Source organism: Bacidia gigantensis (genome assembly GCF_019456465.1).
Source record: "Bacidia gigantensis strain McMullin 20006 chromosome Unknown contig_245, whole genome shotgun sequence".
Lineage (NCBI taxonomy): Eukaryota > Fungi > Ascomycota > Lecanoromycetes > Lecanorales > Ramalinaceae > Bacidia > Bacidia gigantensis.
In genome coordinates this window covers 964,686-988,439 of record NW_025408601.1, presented here as the reverse complement: position 1 = coordinate 988,439, position 23,754 = coordinate 964,686, and the positions used below count along the sequence as shown (strand labels likewise).

Genomic DNA, 23,754 nt, shown 5'->3' with positions numbered 1-23,754 from the left:
GCCCCGTCCCATTCCTTCTCACATATATATATGAATTGTACAGCTGCGGCTGTCTTTGTATCAAAGTCCCTGACAGCTTTCCTTTCTTGCTGGTATGGCGCATGAGCCTGATGATGATTTGGAATTGTCACCCCTGAAAGGTTCACTACCAGGGCATCCGGGCGCTAGTCCCAAAAAAGCCAACGACTTGGTTACCACTTATTCCTCCCGATCGAACAGTGACTTTAGAGTCTCCAAGTTGCTGTTCCCATGGGTCTGGACAATACTTTTCATTATATCTGTCATAATCGTCGTGAAAGTCTATGAGCAAAAGGGGACTCTTACACCGACTCAAAAGAATACCTACAATTTTCTCACGACAGCCTTGATCGTTTTCCTTAGTCTCAGTTTCTATGTAAGTTGATCTGGCGAATTGTCAAAAGCAAAGCGTGACTGGTACCAAGGAAGCCTTCAAGGGGCTTGCGAAAGCGCTTCGGCCTCACATCTTGCATTGGTTCAGACCTCAACCAGCCATTCAAACGAAGATCGAAGGCTTTGACAACTTGCTTGTGGTCTTAAACTTGATCTTCAGTTCTGTCAGTCGCGGTTTCTGGCTCTTTTGCGTAGGATGGGTGAGTCATCTACCCTTCACCAATCTTAGAATTTGGCAGTCGTACCATTACTTTGAAAAATTCTATAAATTGACATTATCTAGCTATTTCTCAACATTGTAGGCACTTCCCCTTGGGGTTGAGGCTCGTGTAATTAACAAATAAAAGATAGCACAGATGGCAGCTGCCGTAATTAGTTTGACTTACACCGTCGATGATGGTAGTGACTTCAAAGGTACGTATCTACGCAACGGCCAAGCCACCGTATCAAATATTACCTGTTATCTTCACGGACGTAACTCGCCCTGCGACAACGAGGTTACAACGAGCGCTCTTGCTCACGCATACGGCGAAGACACGCTTGGGCCTGATGACACGTCAGGTCTTCAGTGCGGCGGCTATTCTGATCTAGCAAGCGTCATCAACTCGAAATCGAATTTTCGATATTATTGTCGTCGCAACACCACCATTCAAGAGTTCGCCTACCGCTTCAACGAATACAATGAACATGACGAACAGCAAGCCTATCCTCACTTCACAGATCGAGTGATCACAGCATCTTCCGGTACCTGTAATGAGTACAACCAGACCAATTTTGACAACACGGGCCACATTGGTACCGACAACAGTGATGATGATTCGAACTTTATCAGCTCCATTCGATACACTTACTCCAACGACAGCACGAACCGCAACGGGAGCATTAATATCCCAACCTCCGCGTTGGGCAACGAAGGAACCACGTACATCTTTCGAGGCCCTGAGGCACCGAAAGATGCCAAGACCAATGGCTATGCGTGTGGAGACCGCTGCATCTGGATGTGGGCTTACAAAAATCCTAGTAGCAGTAATGATGACCCAGGCCACAGGTTCTACGCATGCCCTATCACCGTCAGTTTGGTTTCCAATGTGAAGAACCCACAACATAACATCACCAATGACGTAGCGCGACAAGCCGCGGCATCGATTGCCCTGCAAGGACAATTCCACGCAGGAGCAGGGACTCCTTTCGATTGGACTCAGTGGCAATGGTACGCGAGTGGGTAAGGTTTCGTCATTGTTTCACCGTCAACGAAGAGGCTGACAGCAGAAAGCCACCCATGGGAGACTCATCATCAAGACCAGAGCAGAGTTGGAGCCAACATGGCAGAGCATGCTATCGTATCTCTGGCGCAAATGGTGCAAAGAAACCCGTCGATACAAACGCCTGGGAAGGTGCCCCATCTCGGTAGTTCTATCTCTGTTCGGTGGGCGTATTTTGAGGCATTGATGGCATGTATTGTTGCAGTCGACTCGCTGGTCATTGCCCTGAGTTATCTGGCATTCAAAACGAAGCCTGCTCATCGACCATTAGGGACCTTGCCTCATTGAATGACTAAATGCATTGTGATGTCCTCCCGCTTGTCCTCATTCTCTATGCTTCATCATCTTTTCCTCGGTTCTGACAGTCTGATCTCCAGCGTAGGCAAGTACAACAACCGTTTTGCCTTACTTCAAAGCCCAAAATGGACCGTCACTGGCCGAATTCTTAGTGCAATTTTTGATCTACAGGCCGAATTGATCCGTCAATAGTCGTTTCAATTTCCAAAGTGGACCGTTCGTTTGTTAGACCAATATATCAAGTTTCTCAGACCACCGGTGGTACGAATAAAGCATGTACCTCAATTTTCAGGCGTCGTGTACAAAGTGAGTCGGTGGTTCAGGGCTAAATTAGAAGACTTCGACTACGATTTGAGTAACTAGATTCGCTCCGATTAATGAACATGATTACGGCAATGGAATGGTAACGTTGGTACATCCTACAGGGCATCTAACAATGCGCTGAGCCAACGTGCCAGGAGCAAGAGTGAGAGGGTTGCAAGATGATTTAGAACGTTCGATAATTCACGTTATTGTAAGTCTTGTAAGAAGGATGAAAAGCATTGCAATAATCTGTTCCTGATTGAATGATAGATTCAACTGTCTGGTACAGAGTAAGATTTCTTACTGTTCTGGCATAGGCGGCGGCGAATCCGCCCCCTCACTTAGCGCCAATCATCGTGATGGCATATTCGTAACACATGCGTGGAATTTATCCCGACGGATTTCTCCGATTTAGATCTTAATTTTTCATCCTTGCTCCCTACCGTAGGAACATCGGCCGCTTCGTGGAGCCGTCGTTCCGGTTAGGAGTCTGCGGGCTAAGAAACGCAGCAGCACGTCCACCGTACTCGCGCGAGCGATCGTTAAATCGACCCCTCTGGAAACTCAGGCTGGATGGTAAGGGCGGAGCCTTGTAAAGACTTGCTTTGTAAGTCAAAACTGGACTGCAAGTCGTCGAATTGAGTCCTGACTGGGATAAGAAGCCATTGAGCTGGTCTGCTCGATCAACTGACGGGCCATGAGACCGCTGCCCACAAACTGCTGTCGAGGTCGCCCTAAGTGAAATGGGTATGCATTGGGGCGGAAGAACTTTGGTCGTCTTTCAGAATGCACTGCCGACTCCAGCTTCTCGCTTTTGAAAGATTCGCTCGGTAGGATCATCCTCTTTTGGCGCTATGTTTATGGTGCCATGATGATGCTGAAGAGCAAACTGGGAGCTTCGATCTTCAAGTGGTATTGCCGCAGGAGGTCGCGAAGAAGTGCCTCTCAGATGACCCGAGTTCCAAGACGTTGGTGGATATCTCTTACTTGGCGAGTTTCCCTCCTCGTATGATGATTTCATCCTCCGCTGGGTGAAGAAGGCCTTGAAGGGAGCGATGCTGCTGATAATGACGGCGATCGAGGCTTCAATTTGTGACCATAAATTGAGCCAGGAAACTTCTGGATGTTTGCCACTCTCCATGTTGACAGCTATTCGAATTCCCGAGAAAACCATAATCACAGCCCCTATACTGAACACTGCTCCGAGAGCTATCTTCTGGGACCACGGAAGCTGAACTCGTAGTGCAAGGTACATCGGCAGTGCAATAACTGAGCATTTAGCATGTGATGATCCTTGGAGGGCGATCCTTGAGTTAAAGGATCGACAGACTTGAAGAACTTACTGAAAGCATCAGAGATAATGTCGACCGCTGTGCTGTATTTCAAGCTGACTTGCGAGCGGTAGAGGTTTTTGGAATTCTCACATTCCCCGAGAACGAATGATGAACACGCGAGCGGATAACTGATGATACAGCCAACATACGCCAAAGACGTGAAAACCACAATGGCCCACCAAGTCAACCGACAATACCTGAGGCCGGCCGTGAGGCGGTGGTAGAACGATAGGAAGCAGGCTGGTGAAGTCAATAATGGTAGTCATCGACTTTCTCGAGATCTGACGCACCCTTCACCAACCACAGGCATGTCCAATACAAGATCGACAAGGCAAATTGCAGCTTCAGATAACGACTGGCGTCATCCAGGAATGTCGCAGTGGGTTTTCTGAGCCCAGAGCCGACCTGGAGGACCGCATACATGCCAGGAACGGCCAGCGTCAGTGCGATACAAAGCCCCAGCAGAGCCAGCAGTGCGCCGGTAGCCAATGCATCATCCCAGTACAGCTTTCGAGAGATGCCTAATCGTACTCCAATGCGCGCCGCAAAAATGCGACGGAGACTCCAAAGAGCACCCATGTAGCAATCTATCATTGTCAATCAGGGATAGCAAAGGTCTTCCCACGCACGAACCAGTAAAGTGGTCTCTGTGATTCTTGGAGGAGGTTCCACGGCGGTAGGGCCCTCTGTTGTGGCCATCATTCAATCCATACAAGGCTCCACGCTCATTGATGACGGAGGGCACAGACGACGGGTTGAGGGATGCTCATAAAGGGTGACTTTGACACCCCTGACGTGCCAAACCCCCAGTTTAGTCTGTTGACCCGACATGTGCCACCCGACATGTGCCACCCGACGCATTTCGAACCATCGGGACGCTGCGAATCGATCTCTGGTAGCGTGGTCTTATCAAGTGCCGGATGCGAAAGAACAACTCGTTCGGACCTTACTTCGGCCAAAAGCCCAGTCGGAAATCTTCCAGATGTGGATCACAGCGTGAAGGTGCCGACTTCCCGCGGAACTGATCTGCCTCTACTTGGCTGTCTCCTTTGTCATCCAACGGCTGTGCCTCAACTCAATTCGAAGACGTCGGGACAGGGACAAGCTCCAGATGTGTTTGGTTGTCGTGAACAAACGCTGCAGTCTTGCTGAGCTGCACACTGCGATTCTACATGCTCGGCAACAGTCATATCCCAAGAAGAGGCAGGTTCCCCCTTGGCGTCGGATGCCGTACCTTAGCAGAGATCGACGGTGCTAAACAACAAGCTGCAGCAGTGCTTATGATACTGAATTTGATCTAACCTCTCTGGATATAAGCTGCTTCCTACATGCGCAAGTGCGGCCCCAAGTATTGCCAGCCGAGCCGCCAGTCCGCCACGCGATGAGATGTGATATTGAATTCCCCACAATCAGGGGGGAAAGAGGGGGAATTTGCATTCCTGAACGCTACGAATGACTAGTAAAAACAAAAGTCGGATGGCAAGATTGCAACGTCATTAAAGTTGGGACAATGAATATTACATACAGCATGTCTGAGCAATCCCTTCACTGTCGCTTTGTGTTCGTTGAATGTTTCAATACTTCATTTCACTGCCAAAGACCACTGTCTTTCGTTATACGCGCGACAGCGGCCAGTGTGCCTTAAAGCATACTCTCTTACCGCTCAGCGGTCTGATTGCATTTTGCTGGCCCATCTCGGACCCTGACGACCAGTCTCTATCGACTTAACCTTAGCATCATGCACAATCCCGGCATATGCCTCACGGCGTTGATGAACCTATTCCTCCTAGCAATAGCCTTACCCACTGATGTTCAGGACCAGGTCGCGCAGTCGGATGGATCGCTTCTGTCACAGAAAATGGTACAATCTGTTGTAACACCTGAGTCAACATGCTGTAAAGTACTATCGCTGTTGTTCCGAGACAAAGTTGCCATTAGTTCCTCAAATCCATACAAGCAGTCATTGGCATCTTATTGGTCCGCCCAAGAGCAGGCCGTCCAACCATCTTGTATATACATTCCAAAAACTGCCAAGGACGTCGCCGCTGCAGTTTTCGTGCTGAATATAGCCTCAAAACTCATCAAGGGCTGTGAATTTGCCGTGCGAGGCGGAGGGTGAATGGAGGATTTCCGTTCTCTAAAGAATACTCATTGACATGCCACAGTCACACTCCTTTTGCCGGGTCCGCCAATATCCAAAATGGAGTCACCATTGATCTGCAATCTTTCAAGCAGCTTGACATTTCCCAAGACCAATCGCAAATCAGCATAGGGCCAGGCAACCGATGGGAGGATGTTTATCTGAAGCTAGATGCCTTGCAACTGGCCACATCTGGTGGGCGTGTCGCTTCGGTGAGATGCCTTCCCATTCTAATGCCCAGCAGAAGTCAATTTCTAGATCATGTTTGTTCGAGGCTGACCACTTTCAATCAGGTCGGTGTGCCGGGTCTTACACTTGGTGGCAAGTCTTTTCTAACCGCCCGCTGCGAATAACCGCTTACAGAATTATAGGTGGTATCTCCTTCTTTTCTCCACGATATGGGCTTGTTTGCGACAACGTCATCGAATTCGAAGTAAATGCATTCAAGCAACATATGAAACCAATCTGACATTACACAGATTGTACTTGCGTCCGGCCAGATTGTAAATGCAAATGCCAAGTCATATCCAGACCTATTCAAGGCTCTGAAAGGAGGTTCTAACAATTTCGGTATCGTCACTCGCTTTGACATGAAAGTATTCAAGCAGGGGAAGTTTTGGGGTGGCTTTATCGGGCAGGATATTTCCACTAGAGAAACACAGTTCAAGCTATTCGAGACTTTTGCGAAAAGCAAAGGGTATGATCCCTATGCCGCTTTCATCAACAGCTATAGCTTCAACGCACAATCAGGCTGGTTTATCGCCAGCAGCTTCGAGTACACGAAGCCGGAAACAAGGCCGCTGGTCTTCAAACCCTTCATCGATCTCCCGCAGACCTTCAACACAATGCGTATCTCCAATCTTACAGACTTCACAGTCGAATTGGAAGGGCGGAATCTCCCAGGACAGCGGCAGCTATTCGTCACGGGCACGTTCAAGAACAGTGCCGCTACGATGAAGCAGTATTTCGACTTGTCAAACCAGACGCTTCAGCCTATCAAGGATACTCCAGGCCTGTCTTTCAGTTTGAGCTTTCAACCACTGCCACAAGAAATTATAAATAACAAGCCTCCTGGCAACACACCCAACAGCGGCAACGTCCTCGGTCTCGGTCCCGAAGACGGAGATCTCACCAACGCACTTCTGACCGTGTCATGGTCTGACATTAAAGACGACGACACCATCAATAAGGCTGCACAGGACCTGTTCGTCAAGGTGAATGATGCGGCCAAGAAACTCAATACTTTCAACCCTTACCTTTATCTCAATTATGCCGCCAAATTTCAGAATCCGATAGGTGGTTACGGGCAGGACAGTCTGACCTTTTTGCAGAAAGTCAGCAAGCAATATGATCCTCTACAGCTGTTTCAAAACCTGGTGCCGGGTGGATTCAAGCTTAATGTGCCTGTGATCGCGGCGTGAAAGCAGCAGAGGCAGCGAATTAATGGACCGCTCATAATTCAATGAAAAATTAATTCACTTAATGAATGGTACAGCCTAAAAGTAAAGATAGACACATTCGACGATGCTGAAAGGGCGTATGACTGAGTTCGTTACTTTGGAAAGTTGGAGGTCCTGTGTATATAAATGCTCATCATAAACCGAGATTAATCGCAACAATTGCCAAAGAAGTCCAACTCGAAAAACAGTCACCAAGTCTTCCACGTTGCCAAAGAAGACAACAATCCCGAGCTACGACCAACCATCCTTCACTCACGTCTGCAGCGTCATTCCACCAATTACCTCCCAAGCATCCTTCGTCCTCTCCAACACCTGCTCCCTCAGCTTCTGTCCCTCCTCCCACCGCTGATCCCATTCCTTCGCCGTGCAGAACTCCGTCCGCGGCACCAAGTCCCGTGCGGAGATCTGTCCGTGCGTGAACTCGTGAGCTGATTTCTGCGTGAAGCTCATGAGTCGATCCATGATGATGCTGTGGGTGTCTCGCGCGCCATTCTTGTTACGAAGGGAGTGCAGGTTCTTAGCTGCCCTTGTGTAGTCCTTGGCTGCTTTGCTGTTGCCCTGCCTTGGACTGAGCGCGTTGCTGCTGCGAGGTAGCACGAATCGTTTGATTGCGAGTAGGATACAGCTGCGTAGGGCCTTACGATGATTTAGTATAGGCATGGTCACAGACCGAGTGATGTGGCGCTTTTTCTGCGGAAGGCACGCCGCTAATGCGTGGATCAGGAGGTCGTAAACCTGTTCTGGAGGAGGATCACACTCTGTTGGTTGTGTTCCGCATGATTCATAGAAAAAGATATGCGAGAGTGTCGGAAGATGTACACGAAAGAAGCCAGTGAGGTCGTGGTTACTTGAGCTGTGGCTAGAGGGTATGTAGATGCCGTGCTGTCGGCGAAGGAACGTTCGTATTTCCATGTGCGAACGATGGAGAATGGAGAGGAATATAGCTTCAGAGGCGAAAAGTGGATTACAAATGTCGTGAGATGGACCATTTGGAACGGCTCCAGGATTCTCCTCGGACTCAATACAGAGACTCTTGATTGCCACGGTGATAGGAAGAGCATCTACGACCATGTATGCCTCGAAAAAATTGAAGTCTGAGCCCTTTGAATGACGTTCCGTAGCGATTACGTTCATTGACTGTGGTAGCCCTTGCAGCACCGCAATGCGACCTGACCTTTCCTTCGAATCATCTGCCTCATTCTCGAAGGTTGTGACAAGGAAACGTTCCTGAGGTAGCCGACTTCGAAGGTACTTCTTCAATTGCTTTGCTTTCGCTGCCGAGTTGCCCTTTTTGATGTCGAACCAAGTAGAATTCGCTGCAAAAGAGTAGACCTCAATGTCCTCAAAATTGCTTCCAACGATCCTCTTCTGGCTGATTGATTTACAAAAGGTGGGTTTGCCAGCGAACGCTTGAGAGACTTTTTGATGTTCGGAAATCATGTCAGAGCTACAGGGCACAGGAAACGTCCAGGACTTAAGCCACTTCTTGAAATTTGGTTGGTCTGAGCAACCGAGGAAAAGGCATCGAGTTCCGGCCATGCAGATTTCCGCAACCAACGATGGATCACATAAATCGTACGCAACACGAGGACCAGATCTAAAGAATTTGAAGACATTACCAAGAAATATGATTGTCTTCCCACTGTATTGGGCCAGTACGTAGTCTGCGTCTGCGTCAACGGATTCTGGGTGGTATTGTAGCCCGCCGTACAGGCTACAATTCCATTCATCTGATTGCATTTGTAGTCCATCATTTATGAAGTTTTGAACTCCTTGGATGCGATTTCGAGCACATTCGGAGTTAGTAACCAGGAGAAAGTTAGCTGCCGGATTGAGGGTGTGATGGGTCGATAGCTGAATCGAAAGTTCAAACTGTTCTACCAAGTGCATCTCCACGTCATCTTGATCATCTGTTACAAGGCTCTGATGCGGTTCCGATAGATAAATGGCGACTAGAAGCATAGTCTCGCCGCAAGTTGGCACGTCGACGGCAATCCGGATGCTATGCTGAGCGACGAATAGGTCCGTGGCTGGAATATGGTGAATTTGGCGTTCGACATTATTTTGCCACACGCCTTCCGGTGATTGGAGTGACCCACGGTCTGCAGGGAAAGATGCTTGTAGCTCAACCCGCCGTCTATTGCTGGACGAGGCGCCAATGGCCACAGCACTTTTGTTGAATACCTTGCCATAAGTCAGCGAGATCTCACCATACGATAGGTTCATTAGCCGCAACCTCGACGGAGAAACGACTCATAGACCCAAGAGCCATTGTCGGAAGATGGCTGAAATTCTTCAGTTCAATAGGGTACTGTAAGTCGATGTCTCGAGTATAATCAAAAGCTGGTAAATTTCGATTTAGCCATGGCATTGTCGCCCTAATGGCGATCTTCTCCCTACGAAAAAACCGTGTCCCACGCACTTGGAGGTCAGCGGGCTGATGTATAAGGACCATAAGTGAGGAGTTGAGCGTAACTATGGTACCAGGGGTAATGGAACTTTGCATATAAGCAACACCATCCTCTCCATCAACTGGTAGAAACCAGTCTGAGGCCACAGCAGAAATTGGGATACGGCATTTTGGTGAGGGCATCCCACCTAATGAGATGTCAGTCCCAGCAAATGATTTCGGAAATTAAGCAGCCGGATATGAGGACTTCACCTCTGTTACGTATTCGAATACGACAAATTGAGACACGTTCTCCAGGCTCAAAGATCCCGTCTCCGTTCTCATCCTCAACATCGAAATCAACCAGCTCCAGGAGATATTGCGAACTGTATCGCTCGGTCCTGCCATTATGATACTTGACAAAGATACTCGCACCCCCGATGTCACCTTCCAGACCCGGAAAGAGAGGCTTCGTTTGTGTAGCACCTGGTCTCCCATCTCTACCGTTCCATCCGGCTTGGCGATGGAATTGTGAGTGGATAGGTATAGGTACGCAGCCTGCACAATTGCCATTCCCCCCTTTACAACGACAGCTGCCCGTATCAGTCGCTTGGTGCCTCCTAGCACCATATCGTGTAGCTGCTGCTGCAATCATAGCTTGCAAGTTGTTTCCTTCAACTGCTTGTGCCCTGATTGCGGCTACTATAGATGAACTGTCGTCAGTCGTTAGAAAGATGAACCATGCATTCAAGTATCTATCGCTTTAGACATACTTCGCACTACCCATAACAGAGCCTGCTCGCACTAGCGATGAAGATGTCGAATATCCTATGCAGCTTGAGGTACATCTGTATCTGTAACCCACTAGCTCACTCCTAGGCCAGAGAATCATTTTTACTTTCTTTTGCCAACATCAGATGACAGATCTCACCATTGATGGCCCACACCTCCATTTCCTCCTGTGCCTTCAGATCCTGGGTTGCCATGGCGGCCAGGCTTACCTCCCTTTCCACCACGAGTGTCCCACTGAACTGCAAACAAGAGATGTGTGTTATCCTCATCGATAGAGATCTCAACAGTACCTCCCCGACCTCCGTCTGCTCCATTGGTACCAAGTCCAGCACTGTATGCATATGGTCAATTCTCGTTTAGACTCATAGAAGACCGAATAAATAGAAAGGCGTGAGCTCACTTTCCGCCGTTCCCACCATTTGTTCCAGGCTTTAGATTATTAGATGAGTTCCTATGTTTAAGCATAGAGATAAGGCCTCACTGTTGCATCGACCTCACGAGTTGCATTTGTCCCGTCAATACCGTTCATGCCTGCTTGCCCGTTACTGCCAACCTGTCCCTCTTGACCATTGCCTCCTACAGCTGACAGAATCAAGTCCCTTCTTGCAGGCACCTCGATCGATTCTGGAGGCTCCACCCGGGATGCAAAGCCAGAAACCTCAACATGCACCCCCTCTTCGATCTGGGTCGACTCAAAAAGTTCGACAGCTATGAAACCTCCAGGTTCACCTGGAGTTGCGGCAGGTGCATGGATACCATGTTGTCCGTCCCTATTTGCACCATGCAACTAAGAACATAAGCGCCGAACGAAGGACAGCAAAGCCAAACACTGTGGAAAGCAACAAATGTTTCGCAATCACACGGTACTCGCTATGGTTGCGAACTAGGGACGAACTTACTCTGACTAGGGCTAGATTGTCATCCCTATTCATACCAGCATTGCGTGTGACAATGTCTCCATGCTCGCCGTCAACGCTAACTTTTGTCGTAGATGCCGATAGCAAGCCAGCCTTATCATCTTGCGCTGCCAGCAATAGGTCAAAGCCATGGTCATCAAGATAGTCTGAGGCCAAGTCTTGAGCCATCCAAAGAGTGTCGTATTTCGTACAGGTCTGGGAATCGCTGCATGGGGCAACTTGAATCAAAGAGCTCAAATCCTTTCGAACGTCGTGGAAGAAGTGCTTCTTATCACATGCAAGCTCCTCTCAGCCTTGTCTTGCTCAACTGCCAATTGTAGATCGCCACGACTAGCTGCATATAGAGGTGGTGTTGACGAGGCTGCGCTTACTGATATGTAAAACCTACCCCGCATTGAAGCAATACTGGTAAAGGGAAATATAGAACGCCTTATGGATATTTGCACTGCGAGACGTTTACTGTAATGGACACCGTGGAACTCGGGGCATTGCAAAGTACAACAAAACCGCAATAGCTGCAAATGCTCACCGGATTTCTACCTCGCAACCCTTCTAGGAATGACCCGTCAGGCAGTGAACTTTCTTTTACCGCACGAAAGTTGAGCACCAAGCTCAAAAGTCGACCAATCAATGACGTACAATCTCCTCGTGTTGCTGTGCACAGCACACCCTCCAACAATAGTATCGCCTCTAGACAATATGAGAATGAGCGCCAGCAAAGACTCATTGCAGCGCAGCGAGATCAAAGAGCTTGGTACGAAACCGTATCGAATGAAGCTTTCCAACAACGTGCACTGAACCGAGAGCAAGGTCAGCTAGCAAGAGATGAGCTTCACAGTCACGTAGAGAGTGAGAGGCGGGCGGGTGAGGAACTAAGACAACAGCAGGTCGGAATTTGCCGAGCGAAACTCCATGAACGAGAAGAGCAGAGACGACGCGAAGGGGAGAGAATTCGGCAAGAGAGGGCTGAAGCTGAAGCTACTTTGTTAGCCGTGATAGCCGCAGAACAGGAAGAAGAGCGAAGGCAGGCAGAAGAGGCGGAACGTTTAAGAAGGGACAGACTGAGGGAGTGTACTGTGTGCTTCGATGCGGACGATATGGGCGTGATGGTAGAGCTGGCATGCACCCACTGGTATTGCAGACCACACCTCCGAGGTAGCTCCTCACCCTGCTCTCAAAATGTACATCTCAATTCTGATCTTAATTAACCCACAGATGCCTTCCAAATCGCATGGGACTCTAGGAGTCCCTTTCAGTGCTGTGAGGATATCGTACCGCCGACATTCGCGGGAGATTTGCTGCCGCAAGCTTTCCATGAGCAGTATGATCTCTGGCTTGAAGAACGCGCGGAACCACAGCCGGCATATTGTTCTGACTCTAGGTGTGGAGTTTTTCTTCCTCGGCGCCTAGCGAATGGGCCCGATGAGATAAGGTGCAACCGGTGCGCAGGGTCGACATGTCGGCATTGTCGTAACGCCTTTCATCCCGGACGTGAATGTGCAGCAGACATCAGCACTCAGCAGGCAAGAAGTCTGGCTGGAAGGTTAGGATGGAAAGCTTGCCCTTCCTGTGCTAACATGGTGGAGAAAAGCAGTGGGTGTCTGCACATGCGATGTCGATGCGGGACACAATTCTGCTATCGTTGCGGACGACTATACAGTAGTTGCTTAGGTGCTTGCTGATGTACTCTGCCATATGCTAGTATGGAAACGAAGGACAACTCCGAGAATTTATAAAGCTTTGGCCAAGAGAAGACTAGAAGGGGTCACCCCTAGCTCGGATCTACCTCAAGATCGGATTTTTGAGCTTTAGGGGCAGGGTCTAAGGACTCCAATGCGCACTCTCCATCCTTAATGCGCAACCATCAGAACATCAACTAAAAATTCGCGCTAGGGGTGACCCCTTCTAGCCTGAACGCTAGAAGAGTTGACCTTGTGACCGGTCAGACATACCTATAAGCGACGGCTGTGAGAATGGGCAGGACCACATACTACTATTGCATATATCTAATACTAACTAGTCATTGGAAATGAATAGTCACTAGGCTTCTTCTACGTCGTTGTGATGGAAATAATGGATTTACACCGCTTTCATCAAAGCCATATGAACTCCTACAACGTAAGCGAAATGTTCTTATATACTCCTTATCATGATGGGTTGATTGCGTGTCTCTGTTTCGCTGCCCTACACAGTCTCAAGTCTGTATCATCTGTATCTGGAGTCAGATATCAGGAAAGGATACCATCGTCACCATGGCTAGCGGCGTGTTCGTAGGGTTAGCTCTTGGCCAAGCTCAGAATTGGTACCAGCAGCAATGTGCAGAGATGGCACACAACTTAGGTGGGCACGTCGTGAGTCTAATGAAGCCGATGCCGAGTCCCAATACAAGATGTACTTCGCAAGGGAGGTCGGATTGAATTACGTTCGAGACATAGAATGAAAAGATAATCGAGCAAATAAAATGGCTCGCAAGAGTGATTGCAACGGAAAATTTCAATGACGAGGAAAAGGTATTCCGGGAAGCGAGAGCTCGTCAAAGCGATAATCGAAGAGCAGAAGAGTGGTGGGAGGGAAACGAGTGGTTTGGTTTTAGGCGTGTTTTCGAAAGGGACTTACAATCACGGCTTATGTCTGGTAATTGATATATCCAATTACTCAAATGTTGGTCAGACTACTGGACGGTGAATGTTCTCATGAGACCTACCATTACTGTGCAGCCCCAATGATCGACAGCAGGCCCACAGTTCCTCGAGGTTAGTCACCTGCGAGAACATCACACCTACCGCAACGTTCCGAAAGAGGCTCTCCCATTGTCCTTGGAAGTTTCGAGTCATGCAAGCGCATGAGAACAAAGCATATGCCAGCTGCGGAATGTGCGCTTCTAGCGCACTACAGCCATCGGGAGTCGCGAGATCGAACAGCGGCTCCAGCAAGTAACGTCGTTTGATGTTCAGAATCCCTTGTCCCAACCAGTCACCACAGGCTCCGTTCAATTTGATCTTAATCACTTTTGCCTTCTCGTCCAGGCCGTATTCGAGGGGTAGCAGATCTTTCAGATGGTCTGCATAGAGTATGTCGAAGAGAATGTCAGTGTAAAACGGTTTTGCCATATCTAACATGGCTGAATGATAACCTGCAACTTCATAGTCGATGTACAACATATCTCTCTTGTAGTCCGGACCCCGCTCCTGGGACACCATAATGTTTCCACCGTGAGCATCTCCGAGACCGAACGTTTGTGGACAAGAGGAGGTCGCTTTTGAATGTAAGATACTGCTAGCCTTTCGAGAGATCTCGCCGAGAGAAGGGTAGCAATTCCCATTCACGATAAGTGGCATACAAAGAAAAGAGCTCAATGGTATTACAATTCCGTGGAATTCCACTCCATCGGCGTAGAACTCATTGAATCTTGCATTGCTTGCAAGGCGTTCATAATAGAAGCGATCTATCGGAGGGCTCTCCTGGAGATCTCCATCCTTTGCGGAGCTCTTCAGCGACCGGCGATACGCTCTTAGCATGTCTTCGGCTTTGATCAGCTCAATCTCCATGGTCATCGATGCAAGCTGCCGGTCGCTGCGGCCGCCTTGAATGAAGGACATCCTGAGTTCCGATTCTGTCTTACCCCTGAAATAGGGATACAATAGTTGGCCAGAGCGGTGAATCAAGGGTATCTGCACTCGTGGGTAGAAGCAGGCAGCTTTTTCAGCGCCCCAGCGCTCTTGCGGCCCATTTTTTGAGCGTTTACAGAATATCTTTACAGTCGCTGATTTGATTCCTGCATTGGGTGCTAAAGTAGCCACCCAATTAGTTGAATTTGAGGAGAATATTGATAAATTAGCACTAGATTCCGGTGACGATTCTTCCGCCTCAAGACTAGTCTGGACTCCAGATGGGAGACAACTCGCTTGGCTTTGCCATTTGGGTTCAAGGTTGGTTTTCACACTGTACGTCACACCATACATGACGAGCTCGCTATCATTTGCGCAAGCACAGACAGTAGAAAGTTGTATCCCTGCATTCAGCGCAGATAAGCGATCTGTAAGCCATTGCCGATGATGGTCGCTGAATCGAGGGGACCTAGCCAAAGTCTCAACCGTGGCGTACTGGTGGGCAACGGCAGCATAGTATTCTAGGAGGTGCTCTTGAATTGGCTGTCCGTAAGCTGCATCTCCATAGATCCAAACGCCTGACATGAGCAGGTCGGTTGTTGGCCCGAACACTGTCAGAGATTTGGCACTACCATGCCCACAAGATTTTGTGTCATCCTTGAAAATCCATTGGTCATGAAGGATACACATGCCATCCTCAATGCGGGACACTTGATGGATAAGGTAGCATTCATCACCTTCGGGCGTAGAGCTTTGGAATACACGTCTATCTTTATAAGATAAGATGTTTAGAGCGGTGGTGCGTGAGTTCGAGAAGTAGTCTATGCTCAGTATTTTTACTGACTTTCTTTGTCCAGCAGTCGTAAGCCCAGCAAATCGCACGGCATCGAAATCATCCCACCTTGCACTCGACGGGTTTGGTACCAGGAGTTGCGGGTATTCTTCATGCTTCAAATCGAGCATTTTCATCAAGTCGCTTCGGTGTCCGTTGACCAAATTAAAGATGTCTACCTTGGTCCCAAGTATCAAAGCGCCGTCCCAGTCTAAGGAGTCCCATCGTGCATCGTTTATTGAAGCGAGATAGACCCGGCTACCCCCGAAAAGGGTTGCTAGAACTTTGACCTCATCGAAATAACAGTGTTCCAAGACGAATTGTTCTTCCATTGTTGAACGCAGCGGCTCTGTGTCCTGCAACATGGATCGCAAGGCTATGGAATCTGGTCGTCGGAGCGTCTCTCAAGCTGTGAAATGAGGCAGTACTACTGGGAAAGACTCCTTCTCTTGCAGCATGTCTGTACGTGTCCGTGGTTTCATATAATATGCAACCTTCGCCACTCCAAGGGTGTTGATGTTTCAAAGTGTATTGACCAAGACATGGTGTGGCGTGACCTTTTGCAAGACCCGAGCACGCTGCTCCGAGGTAATTCTGAAGTCGACCAGAAATCTTTGAAGGATTATCACATCAATTGCTTGTTTCAGACGCCACATCTCTTCATTCAAGTATGGGCTGACTGCTCGTAGTGCTTCTTTACCGGACCAACAGCTGTGGTATCACAATACCTTCCTTCTTGCGGTTTCCAGCCTTCTGTAAGTGCTATACACTTAGCTCAAATCCAGGTGTGTCACAAGTGCTAGACGCCTATTCTTGACTTCCAAATATGGCACTCACTGTCTCTTTTAACGGCGCTGATAACACTGGCAAGACCACCCAGATTGGGCTATTGCCGCATGCTTTTGGTATTATGTTCGCAGGGAGCCTTCATGACTGCGACACGAAAATGAGTCAAGTGGTCCAATCAGGGAAGTTCCGGGATTGGTGGTGGGATAGTACAGACGAAGACTTTGTATGTACAATTTTTGGTGCTTTAGGCCGCCGGTACTGGAACTCGCTGGCGGCTGAGCATATCAGCATTATTGTGTTCGATCGAGGTACCACAATGTTTCACGCCGTCGCTGTTGCAATGCTTGCGATCAAGCGGGAGGACCACGACCTGATTCGGGCACGTACAAGGCTGCGTGAAATACAGCGGCAATATGCACTTCGAGTTCCTCAGGAACAGCTTGTCATACTTCTAAAGCATGGCAAAAGCTTGGAAGAGTCGGTCAATATAACAGTTCAGCGTGAGGACGGAGCTGTCGACGAGCGTTATTTCCAATACCAAACTCTGCTTCAAACTGAACTTCAGCACCAGGAAGATGAAGGTCTTTATCAGCACATTGTCACCATAGGAGAGCAAGAAACTCACGGCGAAGTCCAGAAAAAAGTCCGCGAAATAATACTGTCTCGGACTCACGATTCGCGGTTTGCTCCTATGTTGCACGGTCTGACTCGCATCTACGCTTTTGGCGGCCTTTCAGAAGCCGGAAAAAGTAGTCTCGCTCAAGGCATGTGTGATCTTTATGGCTCGAAACTCGCTTTTCGCAGTAAAATTGTTCACTTTGACGACATGGCGAGCGAAAAATTGAAGAAAAGTATTTACAGTCTTGACGAGAAGGAGCAGGCACTATCCTTGTTGCATGAACTCGAAAGTTTTGCACATCGGCATTACTGGCTCAAGATCATCACTATCGAGAGTTTGCACCGCAACACCATGACCATGTGGCTCAAAACATGGCTAGGTGACAAGCTGCAGATCATATTTGTAGATACAAGTGATGATAGAAGGCTTGAGAGATCCTGCGATCCGTACCGCGTCATGATGTCCAAAGACATGGTCAAGCGAGAGCGAGGCGCCCATCTGATTCGTGGACATGCTGATCTGATATTGAATAATGACGGCACGTTCGAAGAGTCCATGAGGAGGCTGACTGCGTTTGCCAATCTCAACGTGAATATCTAGCAAGGAACTCTATGGTCCAGATAATTTGCTAGTGACCCTTCTACGCCAACTACGTTTGCCATGCGCTGATGTTTCCCGAATTGACGTGGTAGTAAGCACAACATTGGGATATTAGGACTTTGATTAACTTGACTGGGATGTCATGCACTCAGGTTCTGTCAAATAGAAAGCATACAATGATGGTGAAAATGAAAGTGACTGACAAAGATCAAGATTATTGAGGTTTTTAGTGTACCGCGGGTGAAATGTCTTTCAATCCCTCCCTTTGTGCTTGCCGCATTCGGTACTGTTCCAATGAAAGGCTAAGTATCAATCTTTTCTATCTGTCATTCCGCCGTCAACATTGACTTTTCGACATTGTCAGATCCGTATCCACTCCCTTTGACGATGTTGATCGCTCGCTGCACCAATTCTCGATCCATTTTGAATGTTAATTTCTCCACCGCTTCATCAAACCCATAGAATTCCACCGAGAACTTCTCCTCGCCGGGCCCGCGTTCCCCCTCTGGAGCCTTGTCCTCGTCGACCACAGCTATGAACCACCAAATCAGCTTCAAATCTCCTTCAGGTTGTAAATGGCGAATCTGGAGAGTGAATGGCTCCGTAACCCCTTCGTAAACGTGGAGGACGTCTCCAACAAATCGGTCTGTCTCTATGGCAGGGGGTGCGCGACTTCCTAGCGTCACAGGGAGAAGGCGACAAACATAGCCAGTCTCTTCTTTCACTTCGCGGATGGCTGCTTGCTGCCGACTTTCACCGATGTTACGCCTTCCTTTAGCTAGGACGTACTCGTCGCGGGCAACCAGGTGAAGTAGGCAGATCCTCTTTGTGGAAAGTTGAAAGAGGATGGCGCCGGCGCTTTCGACAAGTTGTTCGGAATTGTGCTGTGTGCTTCTGAACTGGGAGGAGGCCATGCTGATATCTATGAAGTTGTGTAGTGTTGATTATTTTGACCGTTATAACTGTAAGACGTGTTAGCTCGATAATTGTCCGAAAAGGGAAATTTCTTGTGTGGGTGCGGCTGACACTTCTTTCATCAATCGGTCGACTTCATGAATTGCCCATGTTATTGATCAATGAGTGGCTAAGAGCAGAACTTTTGAACTACATTGCATAAGGTCCGTCTACTTGTGTTACAGATTTGCACAGATTCTTAGGAGCAAAATCAATAGGGAAGGGAAATAAGAAGTAAAGTAAAAAAACAAAACTTGAAAGATTTTTTTCAAAAAAGGGAGTAAATAAAAATAATTATAATACTAAGAAGTAATTGCCCCAGAGAGCGAAACCCTTAGGAAGGAGAGAGGAGGTAAAATAGGAGGGAAATTAAAAAGGGGGGTAGGAAAGAAATAAGAAGAGTAGTAAAGAAAATAAGAGGGAAAATAAAAAGGGGAATAAGAGGGGGAGTCCTCTCGCTCTCCTCTCTTCCTTCTTTGCTTTACGCTAGTTCGCTCCGAAACCATCAATGTTAACGCTAAACCAATAGACTAACTTTAAACAACTCTCCGCTCTTCCTCTTCTTACCTCTCCCTCTCTCTCCTTATAGGCTCTTTAGGCAAAAGAATAAAACAAGGTTAAGATTAAATAAAAGAAGAGAGAACAAGTAGATTAGGAAGTATTATTATAAGAATTTATAGTAAAAATAATTATTATAAATAATAATTAAAAAATAAATAAAATATATAATTAAAATAGCTAAAAAATAAATATAAAATAAAATAGGTTTTTTAATTTTAATAACTAATTTTATTAAAGTTATTAGCTATATTATATATTACTATTACTTTTTATAATAATTTTTTTTTAGCTAGGAAATACTTTTTAATAAATTTTATTTCTAATTTTAATATTAATATTTTAAATTAAAGTTATAAAAAGTTTTAACTTATTTAAAAATAAATTTAATTCTACTACTATACTAAAGCTTTTTTTTATTATTATTATAGTTTATTTTATTATAATATTAAAGATTAAATTATTTTTTTATTTTATATTAATATTAATAATTAATATAATATATATTAATTAAAAAGCTATTTTTATATTTGTTATCTATAACTAAAAAGTAAAAAGCTTTTTAATAATATTTAATAAAATAATATATAAAAAAAAGCTAAATAAATTATAAAATTTTATTTTAAATATATATAATAAGTTTTTTCTAGTAATAATATATATAATAATAAGCTATTATAATATAAACTTATTATATTTAATTAATAAATTATTTTTTATAGTTTTTATCCTTATTAAAAAAGTAAAAACTTTTTAAAGTTTTAGTAGTATAATATATAAAACTTTATTACTTATATATTATAAGATTTTATTCTATAATATATATATAATTAGTTTTAATAATAACTAGTTAAATTCCTTTAAAGTATATTTTATTAATAGATAAATAAAAGCTTTATTTATATTTTCTTATTTTTAATAGCTTAGAGCTACACTATACTTTTAGGGCTTAATTTTAAATAGCTTTGCTTTTACTTACATTTTCTTAGTAGCTAATAGCTCTACTTTTACTTTATTTTCTTAGTAGCTAATAGCTTTACTTTTACTTAAATATTTTTATAGCTAATAGCTTTATCTTTATTTATATATTCCTAGAGTATAGCTTCGCTTTTACTTAAATGTTTTTATAGCTAATAGCTTTACTTTTACTCAAATATTTTCCTAGCTAATAGCTTTATATTTACTTACATATTCTTAGTAGCTAATAGCTTTGCTTTTACTTCTATAATTTAATAACTAAGAGGTTTATTCTTAGCTAATTATATTTAATAATAATAGAAGCTAAAGTAGTAGAAAGTTTATACTTCTAGCTATTATAGGAAGAAGATACTAATAGTTAAATATAAATTTTACGCTAGTTAAGTCTATTTAGTAGGCTATAGTTTAAATATAATTTTAGAGGGTGCCTAGCCTATCCTTTATATTATAAGTCTATATAAATTTAATAATTTAATAATAATTTTATAATTTTACTCTACTATATTAATTTATCTATTATAATAGCTAGTAAAATATAATTAAATAAAACGTATATTTAGACTTATTAATTATAATTAAATTATAGTTTTAGCTTTAGTAATTATAAATTATAGAATAAGTTTTAGCTTAGTTTAGTATAAATTACTATTACTAAAAAATAGATTTTTTAATAAAGAAACTATATTTAAAAAAATCTATAAAAATCTAATTTATATAGCTATATAACAAATAAAGGTTATAAAAGTAGAAAGAGGGTAAAAACTTATTATAATTTCTTAGTATAATATTTAATAAAAGTTAAAAAGTAAATTACTTTACTTTTTAAGCTATTATTAAAACTATTAATAATATTTATTTATATTAATTAATAAGACTTTATTTAAATATTGCTTATTTAATACTATTTTATTATTTAATATTTTATAAATATACTTTAAAAATAAAAAGTAAGTAAATTAACGCTTTTTAATACTTTCTAAAGCTATTAATAATTATATAATCTTCTAATATTAAAAAGCTTAACTTTATAGGGAGTAAAGTATTACTATTATATAGTAATATATTATATATTAAAGTAAATAAGGTTAGACTATATATATATAAAGGAGATAGAAGTAAGTAAAGGCAAGTAATAGGAAATAATAGGTAATAAAAGAAAAAGATTAATAAGTTTAGCAGTAAAGAATTAGAATATATAAGAATTAAATTTCTATACTTTATACTAATTATCCTATATATAATAAGAAACTTAGCTACTATAGCTTATTAATATACTATTATATCTTCTTATAGCCTTAGACTCTACTCTATAATATTTTACTATAAAAACTTATTTAATTCTATTTAAAAAAGCTTTTTCTATATATAAAAGTTTATTTTATTACTATTACTAAAGTTAACTTAGTATTCCCTTTATAATTAGCTAGTATAGAGTACTTTTATTAGTTATTTATTTATATTTTTATTTAAATAATAATAGATAATATAAAACTAGAAGTTAATAATACTAGTATACTTTTTAGTTTTAAAATAAAAAAAGCAGATAAATACTAGCTTCCTATCTAGTTTTATAAAGCTATATACTTTAAGTATAGTTTTATTAATACTAATAGTAAAGAAAAGGTAAAAAAAGATAATTTTATAGGTAAAGTATTTCTAGTAGTATAGCTTTAATACTATATTAGGGGTAAAAATACCTTTTGCTATATAGAAGACTATAAACTAGAAGTAGTAAACTTTATAAGTTATAAAAGTAATATACTAAATTATTTTATTAATATCTATAAATATATAATTAATAGGAACCTAACCTATATTAAATAAAATAAAGTATAGATAGTATAGTATTTTAAAGGGACTTACCTTAATCTATAGAGATTATAGGCTTTATTAAAATATTTTTATTATTAAAAATTAATTATTATTTTTTTAAATATTATATATATAATATAATAAGGTTAATAGTATATATAGAAACTATTTATTATTATATAATTTTAGTATTCTAAGAAATTATATAGCTAGAAAACATTTTAAAGCTAGTTATTAAACTATACTTTTATTTTTATAATAGTTATACTATAATCCCTAATATTTAATTCTCTATAAGTACTATATTTATTAAAATAGTTGTTTTAACTAAAATTATATAAAATCTCTAAAAGTTTAAGATTTTTATAGCTATTTAATAATAAAATATATATCCTAATATAGCTTTGCTTTACCTTTTATTATATTAATAATTTCTTATAAATATAGTTAAAAACTTTTTTAACTTTTACTATTAGCTAACCTGCCCTTTTTAGTTATTTAAGGTTTTTCTTAAACTATTTAATACTATCTATAAGGGGTAAAAGAGGCAGGGATAGGGAATTAATTATTTACTACTTTATAAATTCCTTATTAATATTATACTTTTATTTATAGCTAGGTTTTAGATTTAATTCCTCCCTAGTAAAGGAATAAGAAGTAAAAGAATAGGGGTTAATATTAAAAGGCCTTCCTATTATTTAAGTCTAATAATTACTATAATCTATAAAAGGATTTACTATAAAATTAAAAAAGCTATCCTAATTAGTAGAGTTTTTAAAGAGTAGCTATAGAGACATTATTGCTAGGGGTATAGAATTTAGCCCTAGTATAAAGCTTAGGGCTTAAAGTACTAGGCTATTATATTTATTTTAAAGGACTTAATAGTAGAATTTACCTAATAATAAACTTATATAATTTTTTAAAAAGAATAACTATATATATAAAAGCTTAAGTAGTCTAAGAATAAAATTAAAATAATAATTAAATAGTATATATATTTATATTTAAGTTAATATTATTAGTTACTAATACTACTACTATAGTATTAAAGTTACTAGTTAATAATAGCTTTATCTAATCTTATAGAAGTTAGCTTAGTATAAAAAGTTAAATATAAATAATATAGCTTCTTACTATTTAAGTATAAATAAGGGCTAGAATAATAGAATATAGTAAAATTTAATAAAGAGTATTAAAAAGCTAGCTCTATAAAAATATTATTCTAGTATTATTAGTAATATAAAAAACTTTTAATACTTCTAAAGTTCTTTAAAAATAAGTAAAAATAATTAATAAATAATAGAAAAACTTTTATTATTTTTATTTTTATTTTTATTAAAATTAATATTAATAAAATATTCTAGTAATTTTAAGCTTAAATATTTTAATAATTTATTTAAATATATTCTTTTAATATAGCGCTTTAAGTTAAACTTTTTATTAAATACTATATTATATATTACTACTATTTTAAAGTTAATTTTATAATAATAGAAATAATAATCTTTTTAAGAAAAAAAAAAGTATATTAATATTTATAAGTATTAAAGAAAAAAAGTTTAAATATTAATCTATTATTACTAGCAAGGTTAAAAAAGGAAAAATAGCTTATTAATATAGACTCTAGTAATTTAAACTTTATTTTATCTTTTTTTAATAATATAATTCTTTATATTTCTAAATTTTATAACTTAGCTTT

The 23,754-nt window shown here is 42.2% G+C and overlaps 8 protein-coding genes across 8 annotated transcripts; 4 read left to right on the top strand and 4 right to left on the bottom strand.

Annotated features, from left to right (window-relative positions):
* Positions 1 to 767: 767 nt before the first annotated feature.
* On the top strand, positions 768 to 1,637 carry KY384_005345 (uncharacterized protein; the record flags this gene model as incomplete). Its single annotated transcript, XM_044813846.1, has 1 exon — positions 768 to 1,637. The coding sequence occupies one exon, from the start codon at positions 768 to 770 to the stop codon at positions 1,635 to 1,637; it is 870 nt and encodes a 289-aa protein (XP_044669147.1).
* Positions 1,638 to 3,054: 1,417 nt separating this feature from the next.
* On the bottom strand, positions 3,055 to 4,306 carry KY384_005344 (uncharacterized protein; the record flags this gene model as incomplete). Its single annotated transcript, XM_044813845.1, has 4 exons — positions 3,055 to 3,542; positions 3,617 to 3,735; positions 3,909 to 4,194; positions 4,237 to 4,306. The coding sequence occupies 4 exons, from the start codon at positions 4,304 to 4,306 to the stop codon at positions 3,055 to 3,057; spliced, it is 963 nt and encodes a 320-aa protein (XP_044669146.1).
* Positions 4,307 to 5,345: 1,039 nt separating this feature from the next.
* KY384_005343 (uncharacterized protein) lies at positions 5,346 to 7,168 on the top strand (the record flags this gene model as incomplete). The annotated part of the gene is made up of 3 exons (XM_044813844.1): positions 5,346 to 5,722; positions 5,773 to 5,959; positions 6,227 to 7,168. The coding sequence occupies 3 exons, from the start codon at positions 5,346 to 5,348 to the stop codon at positions 7,166 to 7,168; spliced, it is 1,506 nt and encodes a 501-aa protein (XP_044669145.1).
* A 291-nt stretch (positions 7,169 to 7,459) lies between these two features.
* On the bottom strand, positions 7,460 to 11,473 carry KY384_005342 (uncharacterized protein; the record flags this gene model as incomplete). The annotated part of the gene is made up of 9 exons (XM_044813843.1): positions 7,460 to 9,391; positions 9,630 to 9,805; positions 9,870 to 10,309; positions 10,370 to 10,391; positions 10,443 to 10,471; positions 10,528 to 10,719; positions 10,789 to 10,817; positions 10,870 to 11,175; positions 11,288 to 11,473. 9 exons carry the CDS (start codon positions 11,471 to 11,473, stop codon positions 7,460 to 7,462), a joined length of 3,312 nt encoding a protein of 1,103 aa, XP_044669144.1.
* A 353-nt stretch (positions 11,474 to 11,826) lies between these two features.
* KY384_005341 (uncharacterized protein) lies at positions 11,827 to 12,513 on the top strand (the record flags this gene model as incomplete). The annotated part of the gene is made up of 1 exon (XM_044813842.1): positions 11,827 to 12,513. One exon carries the CDS (start codon positions 11,827 to 11,829, stop codon positions 12,511 to 12,513), a length of 687 nt encoding a protein of 228 aa, XP_044669143.1.
* A 1,458-nt stretch (positions 12,514 to 13,971) lies between these two features.
* Positions 13,972 to 16,077, bottom strand: KY384_005340 (uncharacterized protein; the record flags this gene model as incomplete). The annotated part of the gene is made up of 1 exon (XM_044813841.1): positions 13,972 to 16,077. One exon carries the CDS (start codon positions 16,075 to 16,077, stop codon positions 13,972 to 13,974), a length of 2,106 nt encoding a protein of 701 aa, XP_044669142.1.
* Positions 16,078 to 16,571: 494 nt separating this feature from the next.
* KY384_005339 (uncharacterized protein) lies at positions 16,572 to 17,753 on the top strand (the record flags this gene model as incomplete). Its single annotated transcript, XM_044813840.1, has 1 exon — positions 16,572 to 17,753. One exon carries the CDS (start codon positions 16,572 to 16,574, stop codon positions 17,751 to 17,753), a length of 1,182 nt encoding a protein of 393 aa, XP_044669141.1.
* Positions 17,754 to 18,079: 326 nt separating this feature from the next.
* Positions 18,080 to 18,667, bottom strand: KY384_005338 (uncharacterized protein; the record flags this gene model as incomplete). Its single annotated transcript, XM_044813839.1, has 1 exon — positions 18,080 to 18,667. The coding sequence occupies one exon, from the start codon at positions 18,665 to 18,667 to the stop codon at positions 18,080 to 18,082; it is 588 nt and encodes a 195-aa protein (XP_044669140.1).
* Positions 18,668 to 23,754: the final 5,087 nt, after the last annotated feature.